Source organism: Ciona robusta, unplaced genomic scaffold (genome assembly GCF_009617815.1).
Source record: "Ciona robusta unplaced genomic scaffold, ASM961781v2 AP042751.1".
NCBI lineage: Eukaryota > Metazoa > Chordata > Ascidiacea > Phlebobranchia > Cionidae > Ciona > Ciona robusta.
Genome location: NW_028323130.1, coordinates 165,173 through 187,282, shown reverse-complemented (window position 1 = coordinate 187,282; position 22,110 = coordinate 165,173). Strand labels below are relative to the sequence as shown.

The 22,110-nt window shown below is 37.9% G+C and overlaps 1 protein-coding gene, 2 long non-coding RNA genes, 8 other non-coding genes and 8 pseudogenes across 12 annotated transcripts; 18 read left to right on the top strand and 1 right to left on the bottom strand.

The window, feature by feature from the left end:
- The first annotated feature begins 7,549 nt into the window (after positions 1–7,549).
- Positions 7,550–9,912, top strand: LOC149723249 (uncharacterized). Its single transcript, XM_089893636.1, has 2 exons — positions 7,550–7,729; positions 7,813–9,912. Exons 1-2 carry the CDS (start codon positions 7,589–7,591, stop codon positions 9,421–9,423), a joined length of 1,752 nt encoding a protein of 583 aa, XP_089749762.1. The 5' UTR covers positions 7,550–7,588; the 3' UTR covers positions 9,424–9,912.
- Positions 9,913–10,378: 466 nt separating this feature from the next.
- Positions 10,379–12,240, bottom strand: LOC149723248 (uncharacterized). 2 transcript variants are annotated; one of them, XR_016387022.1, is made up of 3 exons: positions 11,067–12,240; positions 10,890–11,006; positions 10,379–10,666 (listed from the first exon to the last, which is right to left on the bottom strand). It is a non-coding gene; the product is annotated as an uncharacterized LOC149723248 (long non-coding RNA). The 2 variants fall into 2 exon arrangements; XR_016387023.1 differs by having other exon boundaries at positions 10,631–11,006.
- Positions 12,241–16,352: 4,112 nt separating this feature from the next.
- LOC149723247 (uncharacterized) lies at positions 16,353–17,534 on the top strand. The gene is made up of 2 exons (XR_016387024.1): positions 16,353–16,711; positions 17,041–17,534. It is a non-coding gene; the product is annotated as an uncharacterized LOC149723247 (long non-coding RNA).
- Positions 17,535–18,038: 504 nt separating this feature from the next.
- On the top strand, positions 18,039–18,157 carry LOC149723246 (5S ribosomal RNA; annotated as a pseudogene).
- A 100-nt stretch (positions 18,158–18,257) lies between these two features.
- Positions 18,258–18,376, top strand: LOC149723245 (5S ribosomal RNA; annotated as a pseudogene).
- Positions 18,377–18,476: 100 nt separating this feature from the next.
- On the top strand, positions 18,477–18,595 carry LOC149723244 (5S ribosomal RNA). Its single transcript, XR_016387055.1, has one exon. It is a non-coding gene; the product is annotated as a 5S ribosomal RNA (ribosomal RNA).
- A 309-nt stretch (positions 18,596–18,904) lies between these two features.
- LOC149723243 (5S ribosomal RNA) lies at positions 18,905–19,023 on the top strand (annotated as a pseudogene).
- A 99-nt stretch (positions 19,024–19,122) lies between these two features.
- LOC149723242 (5S ribosomal RNA) lies at positions 19,123–19,241 on the top strand. The gene has a single exon (XR_016387089.1). It is a non-coding gene; the product is annotated as a 5S ribosomal RNA (ribosomal RNA).
- Positions 19,242–19,341: 100 nt separating this feature from the next.
- LOC149723241 (5S ribosomal RNA) lies at positions 19,342–19,450 on the top strand (annotated as a pseudogene).
- Positions 19,451–19,550: 100 nt separating this feature from the next.
- LOC149723240 (5S ribosomal RNA) lies at positions 19,551–19,669 on the top strand. Its single transcript, XR_016387053.1, has one exon. It is a non-coding gene; the product is annotated as a 5S ribosomal RNA (ribosomal RNA).
- Positions 19,670–19,768: 99 nt separating this feature from the next.
- On the top strand, positions 19,769–19,887 carry LOC149723239 (5S ribosomal RNA; annotated as a pseudogene).
- A 100-nt stretch (positions 19,888–19,987) lies between these two features.
- Positions 19,988–20,096, top strand: LOC149723238 (5S ribosomal RNA; annotated as a pseudogene).
- A 309-nt stretch (positions 20,097–20,405) lies between these two features.
- LOC149723237 (5S ribosomal RNA) lies at positions 20,406–20,524 on the top strand. The gene has a single exon (XR_016387052.1). It is a non-coding gene; the product is annotated as a 5S ribosomal RNA (ribosomal RNA).
- Positions 20,525–20,624: 100 nt separating this feature from the next.
- Positions 20,625–20,743, top strand: LOC149723236 (5S ribosomal RNA). Its single transcript, XR_016387051.1, has one exon. It is a non-coding gene; the product is annotated as a 5S ribosomal RNA (ribosomal RNA).
- A 99-nt stretch (positions 20,744–20,842) lies between these two features.
- LOC149723235 (5S ribosomal RNA) lies at positions 20,843–20,951 on the top strand (annotated as a pseudogene).
- A 308-nt stretch (positions 20,952–21,259) lies between these two features.
- On the top strand, positions 21,260–21,378 carry LOC149723234 (5S ribosomal RNA). The gene has a single exon (XR_016387050.1). It is a non-coding gene; the product is annotated as a 5S ribosomal RNA (ribosomal RNA).
- Positions 21,379–21,478: 100 nt separating this feature from the next.
- On the top strand, positions 21,479–21,597 carry LOC149723233 (5S ribosomal RNA). Its single transcript, XR_016387049.1, has one exon. It is a non-coding gene; the product is annotated as a 5S ribosomal RNA (ribosomal RNA).
- Positions 21,598–21,696: 99 nt separating this feature from the next.
- Positions 21,697–21,815, top strand: LOC149723232 (5S ribosomal RNA). Its single transcript, XR_016387048.1, has one exon. It is a non-coding gene; the product is annotated as a 5S ribosomal RNA (ribosomal RNA).
- A 100-nt stretch (positions 21,816–21,915) lies between these two features.
- Positions 21,916–22,024, top strand: LOC149723231 (5S ribosomal RNA; annotated as a pseudogene).
- The last annotated feature ends 86 nt before the right edge of the window (positions 22,025–22,110 follow it).

The following is a 22,110-nucleotide window of genomic DNA, read 5'->3' as shown; positions in this document are numbered from 1 at the left end:
TGGGAGGTTGTGGCGGATGGCTGGGACCTTTTGCCCTTGCTGGCGGCGTGACTTTTTGCGGTAGGGTCCCGCCCTTCTTGTGGCCTTTGTGGTGTGGCGGCTGGGGCCTTGGCCCTTTGCTGCCTCCTGCACGACTAGTTTTGCCACTTGTCGGATCTTGCATCTGCATTTAAATAACATGAACATTAAAAACAGTTACAAGTAAAGGAATGTTTGTGACTTACATATTCGTCGTGGACTTTTTTTTTTTTCACTTTATTTTTACTTTAAAATTCACTTTATTTTGCTTAAATCTTACTTAAAAACTTATATTCTGAAAAGCAAAAACAGCAATTTAGTTAAAATTGCACAGTCACATTTTTGCAATATTTCAGCGAACAATGATGTTCGAGGTTGATCATCATCCAGTTACGGATTGTGGAACCATATTCTTTGTTGATGGAAAATTTGCTCAGTTTATAATTAACGTTTCTAATTCTTTTTTTTAGTTGTTTGTTTGATATTCTGCAATTAAAACAAATAAGATTAGACGGTGCAGGTCGGGATGGCAACGTGTAGCTCACTGGTTGGGAGGTTGTGGCGGATGGCTGGGACCTTTTGCCCTTGCTGGCGGCGTGACTTTTTGCGGTAGGGTCCCGCCCTTCTTGTGGCCTTTGTGGTGTGGCGGCTGGGGCCCTGGCCCTCCTTTGCTGCCTCCTGCACGACTAGTTTTGCCACGTGTCGGATCTTGTATCTGCATTTAAATAACATGAACATTAAAAACAGTTACAAGTAAAGGAATGTTTGTGACTTACATATTCGTCGTGGACATTTTTTTTGTTCTTTTGTGGAACCATATTCTTTGTTGATGGAAAATTTGCTTAGTTTATAATTAACGTTTCTAATTCTTTTTTTTAGTTGTTTGTTTGATATTCTGCAATTAAAACAAATAAGATTAGACGGTGCAGGTCGGGATGGCAACGTGTAGCTCACTGGTTGGGAGGTTGTGGCGGATGGCTGGGACCTTTTGCCCTTGCTGGCGGCGTGACTTTTTGCGGTAGGGTCCCGCCCTTCTTGTGGCCTTTGTGGTGTGGCGGCTGGGGACTTGGCCCTTTGCTGCCTCCTGGACTATCAGTTTAGCCACATGTCGGATCTTGTATCTGCATTTAAACAACATGAACATTAAAAACAGTTACAAGTAAAGGAATGTTTGTGACTTACATATTCGTCGTGAACATTTTTTTTGTTCACTTTATTTTTACTTTAAAATTCACTTTACTTTGCTTAAATCTTACTTAAAAACTTATATTCTGAAAAGCAAAAACAGCAATTTAGTTAAAATTGCACAGTCACATTTTTGCGATATTTCAGCGAACAATGATGTTCGAGGTTGATCATCATCCAGTTACGGATTGTGGAACCATATTCTTTGTTGATGGAAAATTTGCTCAGTTTATAATTAACGTTTCTAATTCTTTTTTTTAGTTGTTTGTTTGATATTCTGCAATTAAAACAAATAAGATTAGACGGTGCAGGTCGGGATGGCAACGTGTACTGGTTGGGAGGTTGTGGCGGATGGCTGGGACCTTTTGCCCTTGCTGGCGGCGTGACTTTTTGCGGTAGGGTCCCGCCCTTCTTGTGGCCTTTGTGGTGTGGCGGCTGGGGCCTTGGCCCTTTGCTGCCTCCTGCACGACTAGTTTTGCCACGTGTCGGATCTTGTATCTGTATTTAAATAACATGAACATTAAAAACAGTTACAAGTAAAGGAATGTTTGTGACTTACATATTCGTCGTGGACATTTTTTTTGTTCACTTTATTTTTACTTTAAAATTCACTTTATTTTGCTTAAATCTACTTAAAAACTTATATTCAGAAAAGCAAAAACAGCAATTTAGTTAAAATTGCACAGTCACATTTTTGCGATATTTCAGCGAACAATGATGTTCGAGGTTGATCATCATCCAGTTACGGAAAAAACAGCAATTTAGTTAAAATTGCACAGTCACATTTTTGCGATATTTCAGTGAACAATGATGTTCGAGGTTGATCATCATCCAGTTACGGATACCCATACTAGAGATATTGGTTCACAACCATGGTGGAATGTTTGTGACTTACATATTCGTCGTGGACATTTTTTTGTTCACTTTATTTTTTTTGTTCACTTTATTTTTACTTAAAAATTCACTTTAATTTGCTTAAATCAGCAATTTAGTTAAAATTGCACAGTCACATTTCTGCGATATTTTAGCGAACAATGATGTTCGAGGTTGATCATCATCCAGTTACTGTTGCAAATCATTTGGATTGTACTCGACAATACAACCAAACAGACGAGCGAGAAACTCTCCGTACAAGGGATGACTCTCTGTGGTGCAGCAGGCGGCGAACCTCCGCATGAAGTGCCAAATGTCTAAACGAACCTGAAGCGCTTTCCTGCTATCCAGGAAAAACCTCGGCGATTTGTAACATGGAGTTTCCGCAGCAATCCCTATCGGTGTACAAGAGAACTGGGGGCGGTATACCAGCATCCGCGTACCGTTTCACAATGCCTTTCCCCAGCTGTGATAGACCTCTTGCACCTTCGGAATCTGTCAGAACACTGTTTAAAATCTGCCCATGCTCGTTTCCAACATTTGCCAGCCACTTCGCCGTTCTATGTGCATATCCAACAAGTTTTTGACGATCTTCCTTGTCGCGTCGATTTTCAAAACGCGACCAAACACGCTCGTGATGGACGCTTTGATTTCTTCCCTACGACTCAGCACGTCATTTGCATAGACCATGCGCAACCATTCGGGCTGCGGCACCGGCCTTTGCCTCGGCGGCTCAACGTAGTCAAAGCTCTCGGTCATTCCTTGGGCATGAGCACTCTTGAAAAGCTGCATTTCGCTCTGGTACCGAATCGTTTTTTGCAGCCAGACTTCCGAGTGCCTCTCCACAAGAACTTGCACCTGGGTGGAGCTGTTGCCCAGCCCGCGTTGACGCATGAGCGTGACAACATTCATGTCACACGCGAACTTACGCATAAGTATACACGGGAATTGCAGCCGCTTTCCAGGATCCAACTGCGAGAGCATACTATTGGACCAACCGATCTCTCGTTTCTTGCAATCGCTCTCTCTTTTCGACACTCGAGATACTCGGCAGCCATGTTGTAAAACCCGTCGATGTCAAGGACAGTTTGAATAATCTTGTAAATTCCACAAGAATTCATGGACGAACAGTTGCAGCGAGGACAGTGCAACTCGTATTTCCAGATCTTCTTGGGCATAAAAAGAAACATCCGTGATGCAAAGTATCGATCCACTTTCGGTGGCTGGGTGCATATCACAGGTGGCGACCACCAAACCTGATTTAAGGCCGCGGGTTTCAACACGACGTTTCCCTCCTTTGTTTTCTGACACAAGGTGTGACTGATCCAAGCGTGGTCCGACGCTGGAAGAGTCGCCTCCCACCAACGAGCCAAACGTGCACGGCTTCTCGAACGAGGAGGTCTTCGAAGAACTGCACGACTGCTCATTAAGACTTTCAAACAATGCCACAGCTTCCAAAAGCTGCTTGTCTTCGATATTTTCGATGTCTACTTCGGTTAGTTTCGACTGGACCGTCTCCTTCAAACGCATTCGTGTTTCAGACATCATTCCTTGCGGTTGTGTGCCAGTACTTCCAACCAGTTTTCGGCGAACAACTTCCCTTTCCTCGGCATATATACACACTTGTTGTCGCCAAGGGGACTGTTCACCCTTCCTTCCTTTATTATAGAAGCTACAATATAACCGACGTAGCCCGATCCACTTTCGGTGGCTGGGTGCATATCACAGGAGGCTGCTGTGGCGACCACCAAACAAACCTGATTTAAGGCCGCGGGTTTCAACACGACGTTTCCCTCCTTTGTTTTCTGACACAAGGTGTGACTGATCCAAGCGTGGTCCGACGCCGGAAGAGTCGCCTCCCACCAACGAGCCAAACGTTGCACGGCTTCTCGAACGAGGAGGTCTTCGAAGAACTGCACTACTACTGCTCATTAAGACTTTCAAACAATGCCACAGCTTCCAAAAGCTGCTTGTCTTCGATATTTTCGATGTCTACGTCGGTTAGTTTCGACTGGACCGTCTCCTTCAAACGCATTCGTGTTTCAGACATCATTCCTTGCGGTTGTGTGTCAGTACTTCCAACCAGTTTTCGGCGAACAACTTCCCTTTCCTCGGCATATATACGCACTTGTTGTCGCCAAGGGGACTGTTCACTCTTCCTTACTTTCTTATCGAAGCTACAATATAACCGACGTAGCCCATGTCGTTTTCCAACAACCAACGGAAAGACTTTCCGGCATAAACCCCAAAGTAAATCATATGCTTCGACAAGATGTTTATGCAGGCAACACATTTAGACTTCAGCGAAAGTGTTCAAACATTATATTATTACACCACCGCCGATATTGGGCTAGGGATGGGCCGAATCGAATCCGAATCCGAATATTCGGCGTTGTTCGACGCATTTTTAGGTATTCGATCGAATCCGAATACTTTCTATTGCCCACGAAATACCACACACACACTACTAAATTCGCCAAAACAGTAATTTCGTGATCGTCTGAATATAAAAAATCTTGATTTTACAACCAACAATTACGCGGGATTCACATTAGAACTCAGTTCACACAAATTTCGTTCGAATTTACTCTAAGAAAGTAACAAGTCGCAGCGCCTACGAACTACTTAATGGCCTATGTTTCCGCGTATGATTTGGTAATTAAAAGCGAAAAATCATAAAACTATTTTTATTTTAATATTGCAAAATCTTCTGTAACAGTTATAAATAAATGTTCTTTAAATTTTGTTAACTCGAATTAACCAGTAGCAGAATTGAATTAACCAGTAGCAGTAGTTAATTTTACATCTCGTAACAGTGCAATTCACGAAACTCGTAGTCTTGTGCGGTCTCTTTGATCGTGAACCACGTGTTCGTTTGATCAGAAACCACGTGTAACGCGCCTTCAGACTAAAACCGAACGTGTTCGTGTGCGCCTTTTCTCCTTAATGACGTTATTAGCTTTCGGCCTCCGCCTATCTTTATGGCGCACTCTCAGAAGCTTAGCTTTATACAATGTCCGATTCCATATTTAAAAATTAACGAAACTATTACAATTTATATAAATTTTACATGCCTGGCTACAGGTAAAATACGATAAAACAAAATATGAATTTTTGATCGTGAACCACGTGTTCGTTTGATCGGAAACCACGTGTAACGCGCCTTCAGACTAAAACCGAACGTGTTCGTGTGCGCCTTTTCTCCTTAATGACGTTATTAGCTTTCGGCCTCCGCCTATTCTTTATGGCGCACTCTCAGAAGCTTAGCTTTATACAATGTCCGATTCCATATTTAAAAATTAACGCGCCTTCAGACTAAAACCGAACGTGTTCGTGTGCGCCTTTTCTCCTTAATGACGTTATTAGCTTTCGGCCTCCGCCTATTCTTTATGGCGCACTCTCAGAAGCTTAGCTTTATACAATGTCCGATTCCATATTTAAAAATTAACGAAACTATTACAATTTATAAATTTTACATGCCTGGCTACAGGTAAAATACGATAAAACAAAATATGAATTAAATTCGACCGTATTCATAACGAAAAATCTACTCGTCAATACAACGTTTTAACTTTGTACTTCTGGATCCTATAATGGTGAGTAAACCTTTGATGCCATGTGGCCAATAGCCGGTGCGTCGCCTTTTATATGCACTCGGCCGGCGTTGATTGACAGGTTTTTAATTAATTTCCCGGCTCGCAGATAACGCTACGATAGAACGCTACCAATAGAAACGACGCTGGATATGCACCGGTTATACAATTTCATTTGTTTCACCGCAGTAAATTAGTTGAATGACGTCATCGAATATTCGGATTCGATCGAATATTAGACCCTAGATATTCGGATTCGTCAAATCCGAATAGTTTTGATCTCAGCCCATCCTTATATTGGGCCGTTTTTTAAGATCATCATTTTAATTTTTTTTTCAATCACTTGGACCAGCTGCCTACGAATTAAAGTACAAACCTCTCAATCTAACCCCAGAAGAACAACTATTTATTACCTTGATGAAACTACGCCAGGCCAAAGAAAACAAAGAAATTTCCTTTTTTTTACTTTTTCACCCCGGGTGACAGTATTATGGCTGATCGGGGAATTTTAGTGCAGGATTTGTTTGCATCATTTGACGTTTGTGTACACCTACAATGCTTAGAGGAAAGCAGAAAACTGTGAAATTTATCAAGATGCGGCAAACTTTTTCACCCCGGGTGACAGTATTATGGCTGATCGGGGAATTTTAGTGCAGGATTTGTTTGCATCATTTGACGTTTGTGTTAATACGCCTACAATGCTCAGAGGAAAGCAGAAAACTGTGAAATTTATCAAGATGCGGCAAACTTTTTCACCCCGGTTGACAGTATTATGGCTGATCGGGGAATTTTAGTGCAGGATTTGTTTGCATCATTTGACGTTTGTGTTAATACGCCTACAATGCTTAGAGGAAAGCATCAGCTAGAGGCTACACAACGAGTGCACGACAGGAGAGTGGCTTTTCATCGCATCCATGTTGAGCGTATCATTGGTCTCTCGAAAACATACAGAATCCTTGAACGCCCCCTTTTACCACAAATGACTGCTGTTGGATCCAGAATTATTTATGTGTGTTTCCAAATTTCAAATTTCAGTTCAAAGAAGAATTAAAAAGTAGTAATGATTTAGAAATGTAATCTTTCTTGACTGATTTATTTACATTTTTTATTTGCATAATAAATTATAACAATTTCTACGATTGTCGATTCTATTCTATTCTGTATGGGTGAGGTCTGTGAGGACCTGGGCCAGACTTGGCCCATTGCTCGCGGTAGTGAAGTTCTAGGCCAGACTTGGCCCATTGCTCGCGGTAGTGAAGTTCTTGTTTTCATGTTCCGACTCCAGTGTTCCGATCAAGTCCCGTTTCGATTCTTGACCCGTATATATAGGACTCCATCTGCAGACTATTTCTGCGAACTCGTTCTCGGTTCCGACCAAGTCCCGTTTTTTGTCCCGATTCTTGACCCGTAGGACTCCATCTGCGGACTATTTCTGCGAACTCGTTCTCCTGTCCGACCAAGTTCCGTTTTTTGTCCCGATTCTTTACCGGTATATATAGGACTCCATCTGCGGACTATTTCTGCGAACTCGTTCTCACACGATTCGCGAACATCATTCGAGAACTACACACGTACTCACAACCGGACGCACTTCCACAGAAGGTTTATCCTCGTCTGGGCAGCGAGTCACCACATATATGCAACTTTGTGGGTAATTGTTTGTTTTTTCCTGTGTATGACTGTAATTTGGACAACCCATAAGTGACCGCTGGGTTGGAGCAATGTCCGTGTCTTGCCCAAGGACACATACGCCGATCAGTATTAGTACCGCCGTCAAGCATCGAACCGGGGACCTTCGGTTTTCGATGCAGACGCCTAAACCACTGAGCCACGACGCCGGACGATTGTCGATTTGTCAATTTTGTATATATTATTTGTCAATTTTGTATATATTATATTACTTTACTTTTTTTTTAAAGATGACAACTGTAAAGACTTCTGAAAAAAAAAAGATTTCAAAACATTTACGCTCTGCTGGTGTGACATCAATTCCGTCTGAACCGGTTGTCACAGTTCAATTCCCTGCTGCAAATGATCACTCGGGTCATCCTGTGGGTGAGGTTAGTTAAGTGCATCCGTATGAATTAAATAAATTTTAGAAGCTTAATATATTTAATCAATTTGAGTTAATTTCTTTACACAGGCAGCAGGCTTGCTGCAACGTGTGGATAGCAGGTTGATTGGCAAAATTGGGCAGCTGGTTGATGAAGATGTTCGCTCTATCATGGAATTGAAACGCCATCTGCAAATATTTGTGGTTCATGAACTTTTCAAAAACGCAACACCTCCACAGCCAACTAACAGAAGATTCTTTCCAACAAAGAACGACATTAGCAATCACTATCATATTGCATATACAAAGCGCAAGCTGTCAAAAATTGATCAAGCAAATGTTCAATTGCTGGTGGATCAATGGTGTCGCGATACACCTGAAGATAGCATTTTCTTTAGGCCGTACATCGCCAGTGTCCATCCAAAGCAGCCAGATAGTGACATGGACATTGCTGATTTTAACACAATTGATGGGAAACAAACGATGCTGTTTGTGTACCAAACAGCTTGGCAAAGAAGACTTTGTAAGCATGAAGAAGGCATCAGGGTAGTGAAACCTCCTCTTTCTTTAAAGTTGAAAAAAAGGAAGTTGCCAACGTCTTTAGTGTGTGAGGCATCACCACGCAAGCACTCCAAACCATTAGCAGAAGATAAAAAATTATTATCTATAACAAGGAAGAGAAAGTTGCCGTCATCATTTGTGTATGATGAGTTACCACGCAAGCACCCCAAGCCGAACAAATATCAAAACAGACATGGAGCTGTTGCAGACAAAATGGTTTCATTACATTCTGTAACTGGATTGCAACCCAAACAACCAGAACCTGTCAATTGTAGCAACAGAGCTGAAAAAAGCAAAAACCAAAAAGTCATCAATTTTGACAAAATTCTTCCATGCCACATTGTGGCTAAAAAAGATCTCACTGACAAAGCATTACGTTGTGGCCCATATTCTGTGACATATCTTCAACTAATGTCCTTGGAAATGAACATAAGTTCCCAACAGAAACAAGAAATATGGGAGTGTGACATGCAGTTTCGTGTTGGTTGGCTGTATGATCAAATAATCGACAGCTACCTTTGGTGTTTATGTAAAAACAACAAGCAAATCATGTTTGCTGATTCAGCTGTGGCACAGTGTATGAAAAGCGGTCTCTCAGTCAAGCGACTGTGGGCAAACATGACATTAAAAAACAAGAAATTTATATTTATTCCATGGAATCCAAGTAGAATTCATTGGGTATTGCTGGCCATTGACATAAAAACCCAGCAATTACTTTACTTGAATCCAAGAAAGCATGCACTAAACATGCCAAAACAACTTGAAGCAACTAGATTGATTTTGAACAACGTGTTGCAAACAAAATTTGGTTTTAGCATCACATCAGTTGATACAATGTCTACAAGCCGGACATTTCAGAATGACTTCATGAGCTGTGGTGCAATTATCTGCATGTTCGCAAGTTGGCTAGCAGAAGGCAAACCATTGTGCTACAGCCAGATGTGGGACCATTGCACAATCACTCATAACACATCTGTTGATGTTAATATATGTGGATCCTGCCGAAACAAAAATGACACAGATTGGGTCCAATGCACTAAGTGCCCTCAGTGGTTCCATGTTAACTGCGTGGGACTCCGCATTAAAGAGGCAAAAGTAAACAAAACATTTGTTTGCAGCCTTACATGTAATAACTTGTGAATATCTGTACGTTAACTCTCTTTTGGGTGTAGGTTATACTGGTCATATGGTCAACTCAAAGAATGATGAAGAGTTTATTTGCCCCAGCACAGAAAAAAAAAACAAACAATAAACAAAAGTGCTACAATAGTGTAGCAGGTGCAAAGACAAACTGTGCCAGAAGTAATTTATTTACTTCAAAAGTGCTACAATAGTGTAGCAGGTGCAAGACAAACTGTGCCAGAAGTAACTTATTTACTTCAAAAGTGCTACAATAGTGTAGCAGGTGCAAAGACAAACTGTGCCAGAAGTAACTTATTTACTTCAAAAGTGCTACAATAGTGTAGCAGGTGCAAGACAAACTGTGCCAGAAGTAACTTATTTACTTCAAAAGTGCTACAATAGTGTAGCAGGTGCAAAGACAAACTGTGCCAGAAGTAACTTATTTACTTCAAAAGTGATACAATAGTGTAGCAGGTGCAAAGACAAACTGTGCTAGAAGTAACTTATTTACTTTGAAAATGGTTCGACTAATAGTAAATAAATATATTAAACCAGTTATAAATATGGCTACTGGCGAAGGGTTCTGGTAAATAAAAACCCTAGCGCCACACTGAGAGAGCCTCTTGGGCGTGGTGGAATCTCTTAACATATTCTTACACTTTTTATTAACGAAATATATATTAACCAACATATTTCTGGTAAAATACTTATTGTGTCATATCTACTTTTCAAATTCTTCTGAAGTATGGTAATTCCCTATTTACTAACTAATTTTTGTAAGCAATTATTGGTTCTTTAATACTATTTAATACCTTGCTCCATCTCCCACCCCTCCACTTTCCACCTCCCACCACCGATCCACTTCCCTCCGCTCCTTGTGCCCCAACACCGCCTGCCACCGATCCACTTCCCTCCGCTCCTTATGCCCCAACACCGCCTGCCACAATCTTAGTGATGCAGAATAGGATGCATTCAAAATGCGTCTCTTATTATTTTGCTTTTTCATTTGTTAAAAATATGTTGTATTCATTAAACACCGAATTTTAATACTTAACAGCAGTTTGCTTTGTCAGACTCTGAATATACTGTGCCCTTTTTTTTCATATCCCGTCCTACCAAACCAGGTGTTGTAGCAACTAAAACTCAAATTGACTTTATATATATTATCTTGATATCTTCAGTATGAAATTTAAATGAAAAATTAAAATAACTAAATATTACTTACCTTTTTAAAAATACAAATTTTTTGAAGGGGATGAATCTAAAATAAACATTAGGCATTAAATTTGCTGTCAACTGAATGGTATTTATTTATTCTAACTTGCTGGTGCCATACAATCCATTCAGAACATGTGATTACAGTAACATCAGTTTTCACACATGTCACAGTTAATCTTTAACACAGCCGTTGCGAGTCAACAGGAATACAACTTTTTAAGTGAATTCATTTTTTTCTGGTTTGCTTACTATTTAAACGAACTTACCCTCCCCTTGATTCTTGGCGAGAAGGCCCACTAGAGTGAGACGACCCAGCTTGAGTCGTCTCAGCCTGAAATGGCCTGACCTTTTTTTTGTTGGACCGATCCTCATCATCTTTTTCACTGCAATTACAAGGTAATATTACCAATATCACTTTAATATGAATTACACTACAAACTTACATTTTAAAAGTGATGCCGTGGCATTTTTCAAAGTTGAATGTCATTTTTTACGTTAATCTATATAACAAATATTGGTTTAAAATGCGAATTTTTTACACAACACATACCCTCACACACAACAAGACTGCTTTATAAAAACGACCTGCAGCTGTAAGACTGCTTTATAAAAACGACCTGCAACTGTAGGACTACTTTATAAAAACGACCTGCAACTGTAGGACTACTTTATAAAAACGACCTGCAACTGTAGGACTTCTTTATAAAACGACCTGCAACTGTAGGACTACTTTATAAAAAGACCTGCAACTGTAGGACTACTTTATAAAAAGACCTGCAACTGTAGGACTCCTTTATAAAAAGACCTGCAACTGTAGGACTCCTTTATAAAAAGACCTGCAGCTGTAGGACTCGTTTATAAAAAGACCTGCAACTGTAGGGCTCCTTTATAAAAAGACCTCCAACTGTAAGACTACTTTATAAAAAACGACCTGCAGCTGTAAGACTGCTTTATTAAAACGACCTGCAACTGTCAGACTCTTAATTCGTGAGCACACAGTTGCCTAACTGAGGACATAATGAAACAATTTTCAAACGAGAGAAACGCAAAAGAAAAAGGCAACGGTGCCCTGCAGCGGTATGAGATTATCTGGTACCGCAGCAGACAGCAGTTTTGCAACTAGATGACGTCACAGACATAGAAATAAAAATCCAAAAAAAACATGGCGGATTTCAAATTCCAAACAGAGCACTTTGAATTTTGATATTTTTATTCAGACAGCGCGGATTGTCGCAAAATTAATGCTACATGACTAAATATATATATATTATCTGATTTTGGCAATTTCCTAAAATATCCTTGGTATCCTTTAATAACGTCATAAGGGCTTGGGCTCGGCAAACCCCAGCTTTTACAACTTCAGCACATCCCTATAAGTATTATTATATATGCATTTGTTTAGTTATTTATTGGAAGGAGATGCTTACAGATTCTTTTTTTTTGACTTACACATGAAAAGCCAATTTTTTACCAAGGTTTTCTCATGACGGAATGTTTTGCTTTGATTAAAACTTGTAAAGTTTGCCTCGATATTGTAGTTATTGTTCTGTTTGTTACCTCAAATGATGCTTACTAACAATTGATTTGAAATATTTATATATATGCATGGTAGTGTTGGGTCTGGTCCTATCGTACTCCTCTTCGCGCGTACTAGATGCTGTACCTCGTTTAATCACCGATCAATTGGAACCAGATCAACACTTAATAACTCCTTTATTAGTAACTTGACAGTGACGTAACGATACGATAACGATAGCAGAATTTATGGCTCAAGGCGTGCCGAAACATGGCGCACCCATCTTTTATACAGACGAGAGTTGTGAGAAGAAGGGAACACGTCAGCCTCCAGGCTTACCGCCAGTCACACATAACGCAAATACAGATACAATGTCTGGGTATTGAGCATAGTTCACCATTGGGCATAGTCCACACACAATGCCAGCAGCCACGCATCTTAATTAGGAAACGGCTAGGAAATTGTGACAGTTTCCGTTGTCAGGCAATATCGGTACGTGGACTCACACAATATCATTAAACCAGTAAACATACAACATCGTTAAACATGGAATTACAACGATAGCATTATTATCGCCCGCTTTCACACGTCGATCACTACAGTAGGTAATGTGCATATTGTGCGTTCTGACAGTATGAACGTTGATGCATGGGGTAGGTCAAAATTGTTAATGTTTTAATTAATATTCTTATCCATTTTTAGGTGTGTAAGAGTGTTTAAAATTTTGTTGTCGTTTGTTTACGCAGGGGTAAACGCGAAAGAGAAATGCGTCAGCAACAATCTTCAGAGGAAAAGTTCGTTTCTTAAATTGGATATATAATGTTTTTTTTACCCCAAAGTCAGGGGAAAAAACATCACAAATTTCAAATAAAGTTTTAAATAAACATAGAAATCCTACTATATTTTCTGGACCTTAAGGTATGATGAGTGGTTTTATTACCCCAGACTATATTGTGTTTTTGAATTTTTACTTTTTTAATAAAAATTAGTACATGATTGACATCAAAATTTCTGCATTTTGCGAATAGAATTACTCATTAACAGGTTGTTAGGTTAATTGTAATGTATTGGCATTTATGGATTTTTCAGATAGTTATTAAGATTATATATATTTGAATATAGTTTGTTCAATTCTGTGTTGTATTTATTTTTCAAATTGTTAATACAACACATGGCATTTTCTGGTTTGCATGAGCCATGACATATGAATACTTCTTTTATCATTGTGGCTGACTTCAGGTAACTAATAGATCTAATACTAATATTTTGTTGTTTAATGTTTTACAGCTTATCAAGATGTAGAAGTTGGGGCAGACAAGAACCTTCACCACCTGCTAACACACGGTATATACCTATTCTAAACATATGTATAACTTTTTTACGTATTTAGACTGCTAATTACGAAATTGTATAGATTCACACGTGGATTCAATGCATCATAATAGCGATTGTTTGACCTGGCAATTGAATACGAAATATTAGTCATTTTACACATTGATTATTTCCGTCTTAATATGGATTGACACATCAGTTAGCATAAAGGAGGTTTAAACACAGACTTGAATGTTACTTTATTTTAGCCTTCAAGTGCGTCGCAGTTTAACCTTCACGTACGTTGTATTTTAGCCTTCACGACGTCACGTGTGTCTTAGTCAAACATACACTGACATTTTTTCGTCCCCTTAAGATTGTTTTACAACGTGAAAAAAATTACGGCTACGCGCACGAGTGTGGGGTTTGTTGTCATACAAACGAAGACCGGTTCGTCGGAATTATTAGTTTTTCAGAACGATATATTGCGGAAAGAAACTGCCTAAATCTATCCCAACACTACTTTATTTACGAAATAGTAGAGGTTCACACGTGGATTCATTGCATCATAAAAGCAGTTGTTTGACCTGGCAATTAATAACAACATAATAGCAATTCACACGTTGATAATTTGCTTCATAATGGCGATTCGCACATGGATTATTATTTAGCCAACAGGAGTTTGAATACCAGTTGAACGTTTTTTTTTAACGTTTGCGATCAAGCATTACACAGAATAAATACCGTTGTTAATCTATCTATTTTCATTAGTTCAAAATAGCAAATAAAAGATGTCTTTGTAGACTTCATTCTCCATTCTTTGGACTACACAGAAAAACTTTTACGAATTACAGAATACATTCATCCGGTCGGTTTATTTGGCGCGAAAATAAAGTTATGATTGTTAATTTGTTACGTCGGACTTTGTTGCGCAAGAAAATGGATTAACGCGTCAACAAAACGTACAAATACCCTCCGTACATACCATTTTTTCCGTGTTATTAAAGAGCGAACAAATAAAATATTGGTGAAATTACCCGGACAGAGTAATTGCGATAACCTGCCAGGTCCGCATACCACGAAAACGTCAATAATGGATCGGATAATTGAATCCCGATTCGACCCAGTGCATTTCTAGTTGTGAATGATAAATTGCTCATGCATTTAATATAGTTTCATAAAAAGAAACAATTGTTTATTTTTTAATTTGTTGGCATCATTTTTGCAACCTATCTTTGAAAATTAGTAAAGACAATAACAAATTTGCAAATTCAGTTTAGCCGCTAATAACACACAGTCCATTTTACTGTAATATTGATACTTATATTGTCATAGTATCACAATTATTTGGTGTTCTTTTTTTAAGTACGAGGGTACCTACTGCCAAACCAATGTATTGAATTACAATAAAATGTTTCCTAATATACAGAAAAAGAAGAATATGTCCTATTCCGGCCTGTGGGGAATTTTTTACGAATGTTACTCATCATTATAATCGACATCATCCGGATGTGGACAAGACCATTTTTTATTTTGATAATAAGGCCAAAGAATTGGGGATTGGAAAATATAAGCAGTACAAAGGGTTTAAATGCTGTTTCTGTGCAGCAATAAGAAAATGCTTTGTGTCTCATTGCGAGAACAAGCACCCGGAAATAGATGTAAAAACTCCCCAATTTGAAGAAATTATGAAGAAGTGCAAGATGAACCCTTCATCATTAAAACCAATTCTCAACAGTTATGAACAAATGCTTACCACAATGGGAGTTGGTAAACGAAATGCAGTGGATCCAAAACTGGCTGCATCATACAGAAAACAAGTAGAATCAATGATACCAAGCATGGCAGTTCTTTTAACACCGGATATAGTGTTTCAAAACATTGAAGAAAAAACAAAGACTTTCACGGCAACAACAAAGTACACGTACTATGGAACACTGTTAAATTTCATAGAATTTATGGCGAATGAGCATAAAGGAATTTGCACTGAAGGGGTTGAAAGGCTCAGTTACAATGTAAAAAGATGGTTATACAAACAGAGAAGTGCAAAAGAGAAACAAGAACGTTTTGTTAAAGAAAAAAGTAGACGCAAACTAAAAGAGCTAGACAACCCATATTCTGCTATTTTGAAATATGAAGAAGAAAGTAGAGATGAAATTTTATCATTAAAGGGAAAAAGACCGGGGAGCTTAAAAAAAAACGGCTATTGAGCACCTGTATGGAGACATATTTTGTCGTGTCATTTTCCGATTAGCCTGCCGTTCCGGAATTTTTACTGGTATGACGCTGGCTGAGTTGGAGAGTCCAACACCTACTGATGCTGGTAATGTGGCTATCAACATAGAAAAACAGAAAGAAAAAAATCAGCATAGAACGATAGTGGTGTCTGGGGTAGAATATAAAGACCTGCAAATAGCTTCGTCTCATGCATGGGCTTGGATTGAAAAAGAGCCATTAAACACCGGCACCGCACCAGCATTTGCCCGATTTGCCATGAGAAATGTTGCTTCAGGTGCTCATTATTCTTTTTACAGTTAGGTCCATTAATCTTTAGTCTAATACTGTGTTTAAGTTTCAATATTAACCAATGTTTCCAATGCAGGCGAATCATCTGCAACATCGAATATTGTCAATGTCGGCCATTCTGTTGCGGCAACATCAGATTCTGATGCTGCGGCAACAACATCTGGTCATGTCAGGGGGGCAACAACATCTGGTCATGTCGGGGGGGCACCAAATCAGGTCATGTCGGGGGGGAGGGGGGGGGGCAACAACATCTGGACATGTCGGGGGGGGCAACAACATCTGGTCATGTCGGGGGGGGCAACAACATCTGGTCATGTCGGGGGGGCAACATTGGATTCTGCCCGGGAAAAAAGATGTTGCAAAATCCTACAATAAATCTTGTAAATCTTTATTTTGCATATTTGCATTTCTAATCCATCTGGGTTACATTTATTATAAATATATGCTTTTACATTCCAGGTGTTCAGCATATTGGCTGCAGCAGACGTGGTAAGTTCCCATTTATTTCCACATTTATAAGAGAAATTTAATCTTGTGTTTACACTTGTACAGGAAAGGAGTTTGTCGGAGTTCGCTTTTTGGGTGACAAATTAGAAAGGATTATACCAAATCCTAAAGAAATTAAAGTAAACCAACTTGCCATGAAAAATTTTGCAAAGTTGTATGTGGGGCAACAAGTTACAGCCTACTGGTCATCCACGGGAAGTTTCTTTGTTGCAGAAATTATCACTCCAGGTTGTTAAACATAGGATATTTTTTTGTCTCATGCTTTTTACAGGAAGGAAATGTTTATTTGTTTTGAATCTTATATGTATAGTAGTAGCAGTAGTAAAGGTGTTGTAAATTATGATATTCACAGTTTGGTTGGGTTTCCCCGAGAGAATTTTACAGAATCTCTAATGTGCATTAGTTTCTGCCCACAGAAATTTTAAAGAAATTTCTGCGTATGCAAAAGATCTGTATAACTAGTTTATTCTTGGGTGTTATGTCGTCACAGTATTGGTGCTATTGGCCATGTACTGAAATTTCCAACACTTGAATTCATTCTAAGTTTTTTTTTTCAGATACACCAAAGAAAAAGATAATAAATTTGTCTGACAGCAAATTAACCCCAAAAAAGAAGAAAATTGCCGTTTTAGACTGTTGTCAACAACACTACAGTGTCTTATAAAAAATTCGCTTCAAGTTTTGTTTTCATTTTTCCATTCTTCAATGTGCTGTTTAATATTAATAATGTAAGTGTTTTAATGATCAATGCCGAAATTTATTATTACCTGCTGGATAAAAAATTTATAGGTTAATACTATTTTCATTATGGTGTTCAGGTGTACTATTTTATATTTTTAGTTCGTGTATGCATTTTTTGTTGTCAATGACTGTTATTTATACAATTACACTTTCTTTTGTTGTTCATGACATTTCTTTATTCAAGTTCCCAAAACTGTTCTTTATGCAATTGGAATTTCATTCCAAACCGACTGTATTGTCCCAAAAGTTCTTCTGTTCATTGTTCATGACTGTTCTTTATGCAATAAAGACTTTATACAAGTCTCCGAAACTGTTCTTTATACCATTGGAATTTCATTCCAAACCGACTGTATTGTCCCAAAAATAATTTTGTTGATAAAAAAATGTGGCCAAACGTTAGGTGCCATGTTTTAGTAATGTAGTCCTACTCTCTACTGCCATCTGCTGGTCACCAATGCTCTTTATTCATAAAAAAAATGTGGCCAAACGTTAAGTGCATTGTAGTACTCTACTGCCACCTGCCGGTCACCAAAGCGTAAATTAAAACACACCCAAAAACGTTTCAGAAAAAAAAACAAAACGTTTTTGACCATAACCTATCAAAAAACGTTAACACAAAAAACGTTTCGAAAAAAAAAAAACGTTTCTGACCGTAACATAGGTTCAGTTAGTACTTGAATGGGTGACCGTCTGGGAATACTGAATGAGTTAGGCAATGATTATAAAACAAAATTTTCAAAAATACGCTTTTGGTAAAAAATGATTTTTTAATTTACCTTAACAATATATTAATCAAGATTCAAAACATTATTGTGCCTATCTCCATACCAGATTCAAAGTACCCGATCTCGTCCGATCTCGGAAGTCAAGCAATCTCGGGTTCAGTTAGTACTTGAATGGGTGACCGTCTGGGAATACTGAATGAGTTAGGCAATAATTATAAATCAAAATTTTCAAAAATACGCTTTTGGTATAAAATGATTTTTTTAATTTACGTTAACAATATATTAATCAAGATTCAAAACGTTATTCTGCCTACCTCCATACCAGATTGAAAGTACCCGATCTCGTCTGATCTCGGAAGTCAAGCAATCTCGGGTTCAGTTAGTACTTGAATGGGTGACCGTCTTGGAATACTGAATGAGTTAGGCAATGATTATAAAACAAAATTTTCAAAAATACGCTTTTGGTAGGAAATGATTTTTTTAATTTACGTTAACAATATATGAATCAAGATTCAATACGTTATTCTGCCTATCTCCATACCAGATTGAAAGTACCCGATCTCGTCCGATCTCGGAAGTCAAGCAATCTCGGGTTCAGTTAGTACTTGAATGGGTGACCGTCTGGGAATACTGAATGAGTTAGGCAATGATTATAAAACCAAATTTTCAAAAATACGCTTTTGGTATAAAATGATTTTTTTAATTTACGTTAACAATATATTAATCAAGATTCAAAACATAATTCTGCCCATCTCCATACCAGATTGAAAGTACCCGATCTCGGAAGTCAAGCAATCTCGGGTTCAGTTAGTACTTGAATGGGTGGCCGTCTGGGAATACTGAATGAGTTAGGCAATGATTATAAAACAAAGTTTTCAAAAATACGCTTTTGGTAGGAAATGATTTTTTTAATTTACGTTAACAATATATTAATCAAGATTCAATACGTTATTCTGCCTATCTCCATACCAGATTGAAAGTACCCGATCTCGTCCGATGTCGGAAGTCAAGCAAGCTCGGGTTCAGTTGGTACTTGAATGGGTGACCGTCTGGGAATACTGAATGAGTTAGGCAATTATTATAAAACAAAATTTTCAAAAATACGCTTTTGGTATAAAATGATTTTTTAATTTACGTTAACAATATATTAATCAAGATTCCATACGTTATTCTGCCTATCTCCATACCAGATTGAAAGTACCCGATCTCGTCCGATCTCGGAAGTCAAGCAATCTCGGGTTCAGTTAGTACTTGAATGGGTGACCGTCTGGGAAGACTGAATGAGTTAGGCAATGATTATAAAACTAAATTTTCAAAAATACGCTTTTGGTATTAAATGATTTTTTTAATTTACGTTAACAATATATTAATCAAGATTCAATACGTTATTCTGCCTATCTCCATACCAGATTGAAAGTACCCGATCCCGGAAGTCAAGCAATCTCGGGTTCAGTTAGTACTTGAATGGGTGACCGTCTGGGAATACTGAATGAGTTAGGCAATGATTATAAAACTAAATTTTCAAAAATACGCTTTTGGTATAAAATGATTTTTTAAATTTACGTTAACAATATATTAACCAAGATTCAATACGTTATTCTGCCTATCTCCATACCAGATTGAAAGTACCCGATCTCGTCCGATCTCGGAAGTCAAGCAATCTCGGGTTCAGTTAGTACTTGAATGGGTGACCGTCTGGGAATACTGAATGAGTTAGGCAATGATTATAAAACAAAATTTTCAAAAATACGCTTTTGGTATAAAATGATTTTTTAATTTACCTTAACAATATATTAGTCAAGATTCAAAACATAACTCTGCCTATCTCCATACCAGATTGAAAGTACCCGATCTCGTCCGATCTCGGAAGTCAAGCAATCTCGGGTTCAGTTAGTACTTGAATGGGTGACCGTCTGCAAATACTGAATGAGTTAGGCAATGACTATAAAACAAAATTTTCAAAAATACGCTTTTGGTATGAAATGATTTTTTTAATTTACGTTAACAATATATTAATCAAGATTCAAAACATAATTCTGCCTATCTCCATACCAGATTAAAAGTACCCGATCTCGGAAGTCAAGCAATCTCGGGTTCAGTTAGTACTTGAATGGGTGACCGTCTGGGAATACTGAATGAGTTAGGCAATGATTATAAAACAAAATTTTCAAAAATACGCTTTTGGTATAAAATGATTTTTTTAATTTAGGTTAACAATATATTAATCAAGATTCAAAACATAATTCTGCCTTATCTCCATACCAGATTAAAAGTACCCGATCTCGGAAGTCAAGCAATCTCGGGTTCAGTTAGTACTTGAAAGGGTGACCGTCTGGGAATACTGAATGAGTTAGGCAATGATTAAAAAACAAAATTTTCAAAAATACGCTTTTGGTATAAAATGATTTTTTAATTTACCTTAATAATATATTAGTCAAGATTCAATAAAGTATTCTGCCTATCTCCATACCAGATTGAAAGTACCCGATCTCGTCCGATCTCGGAAGTCAAGCAATCTCGGGTTCAGTTAGTACTTGAATGGGTGACCGTCTGGGAATACTGAATGAGTTAGGCAATGATTATAAAACAAAATTTTCAAAAATACGCTTTTGGTATAAAATGATTTTTTAAATTTACGTTAACAATATATTAACCAAGATTCAATACGTTATTCTGCCTATCTCCATACCAGATTGAAAGTACCCGATCTCGTCCGATCTCGGAAGTCAAGCAATCTCGGGTTCAGTTAGTACTTGAATGGGTGACCGTCTGGGAATACTGAATGAGTTAGGCAATGATTATAAAACAAAATTTTCAAAAATACGCTTTTGGTATGAAATCATTTTTTAATTTACGTTAACAATATATTAATCAAGATTCAAAACATAATTCTGCCTATCTCCATACCAGATTAAAAGTACCCGATCTCGGAAGTCAAGCAATCTCGGGTTCAGTTAGTACTTGAATGGGTGACCGTCTGGGAATACTGAATGAGTTAGGCAATGATTATAAAACAAATTTTTAAAAAATACGCTTTTGGTATAAAATGATTTTTTTAATTTAGGTTAACAATATATTAATCAATATTCAAAACATAATTCTGCCTATCTCCATACCAGATTAAAAGTACCCGATCTCGGAAGTCAAGCAATCTCGGGTTCAGTTAGTACTTGAAAGGGTGACCGTCTGGGAATACTGAATGAGTTAGGCAATGATTAAAAAACAAAATTTTCAAAAATACGCTTTTGGTATAAAATGATTTTTTAATTTACCTTAATAATATATTAGTCAAGATTCAATAAAGTATTCTGCCTATCTCCATACCAGATTGAAAGTACCCGATCTCGTCCGATCTCGGAAGTCAAGCAATCTCGGGTTCAGTTAGTACTTGAATGGGTGACCGTCTGGGAATACTGAATGAGTTAGGCAATGATTATAAAACAAAATTTTCAAAAATACGCTTTTGGTATAAAATGATTTTTTAAATTTACGTTAACAATATATTAACCAAGATTCAATACGTTATTCTGCCTATCTCCATACCAGATTGAAAGTACCCGATCTCGTCCGATCTCGGAAGTCAAGCAATCTCGGGTTCAGTTAGTACTTGAATGGGTGACCGTCTGGGAATACTGAATGAGTTAGGCAATGATTATAAAACAATATTTTCAAAAATACGCTTTTGGTATAAAATGATTTTTTAATTTACCTTAACAATATATTAGTCAAGATTCAAAACATAACTCTGCCTATCTCCATACCAGATTGAAAGTACCCGATCTCGTCCGATCTCGGAAGTCAAGCAATCTCGGGTTCAGTTAGTACTTGAATGGGTGACCGTCTGGGAATACTGAATGAGTTAGGCAATGACTATAAAACAAAATTTTCAAAAATACGCTTTTGGTATGAAATGATTTTTTTAATTTACGTTAACAATATATTAATCAAGATTCAGAACATAATTCTGCCTATCTCCATACCAGATTAAAAGTACCCGATCTCGGAAGTCAAGCAATCTCGGGTTCAGTTAGTACTTGAATGGGTGACCGTCTGGGAATACTGAATGAGTTAGGCAATGATTATAAAAGTAAATTTTCAAAAATACGCTTTTGGTATAAAATGAATTTTTAATTTACGTTAACTATATATTAATCAAGATTC

What these genes read in the sequence shown, in the direction of transcription:
- LOC149723249 (XM_089893636.1), top strand. Translation starts at nt 7,589, where the DNA reads ATGACAACTGTAAAGACTTCTGAAAAAAAAAAGATTTCAAAACATTTA. An exon ending in CGGGTCATCCTGTGGGTGAG is followed by an intron (nt 7,730 to 7,812) that starts GTTAGTTAAGTG and finishes TTCTTTACACAG; the next exon opens with GCAGCAGGCTTGCTGCAACG.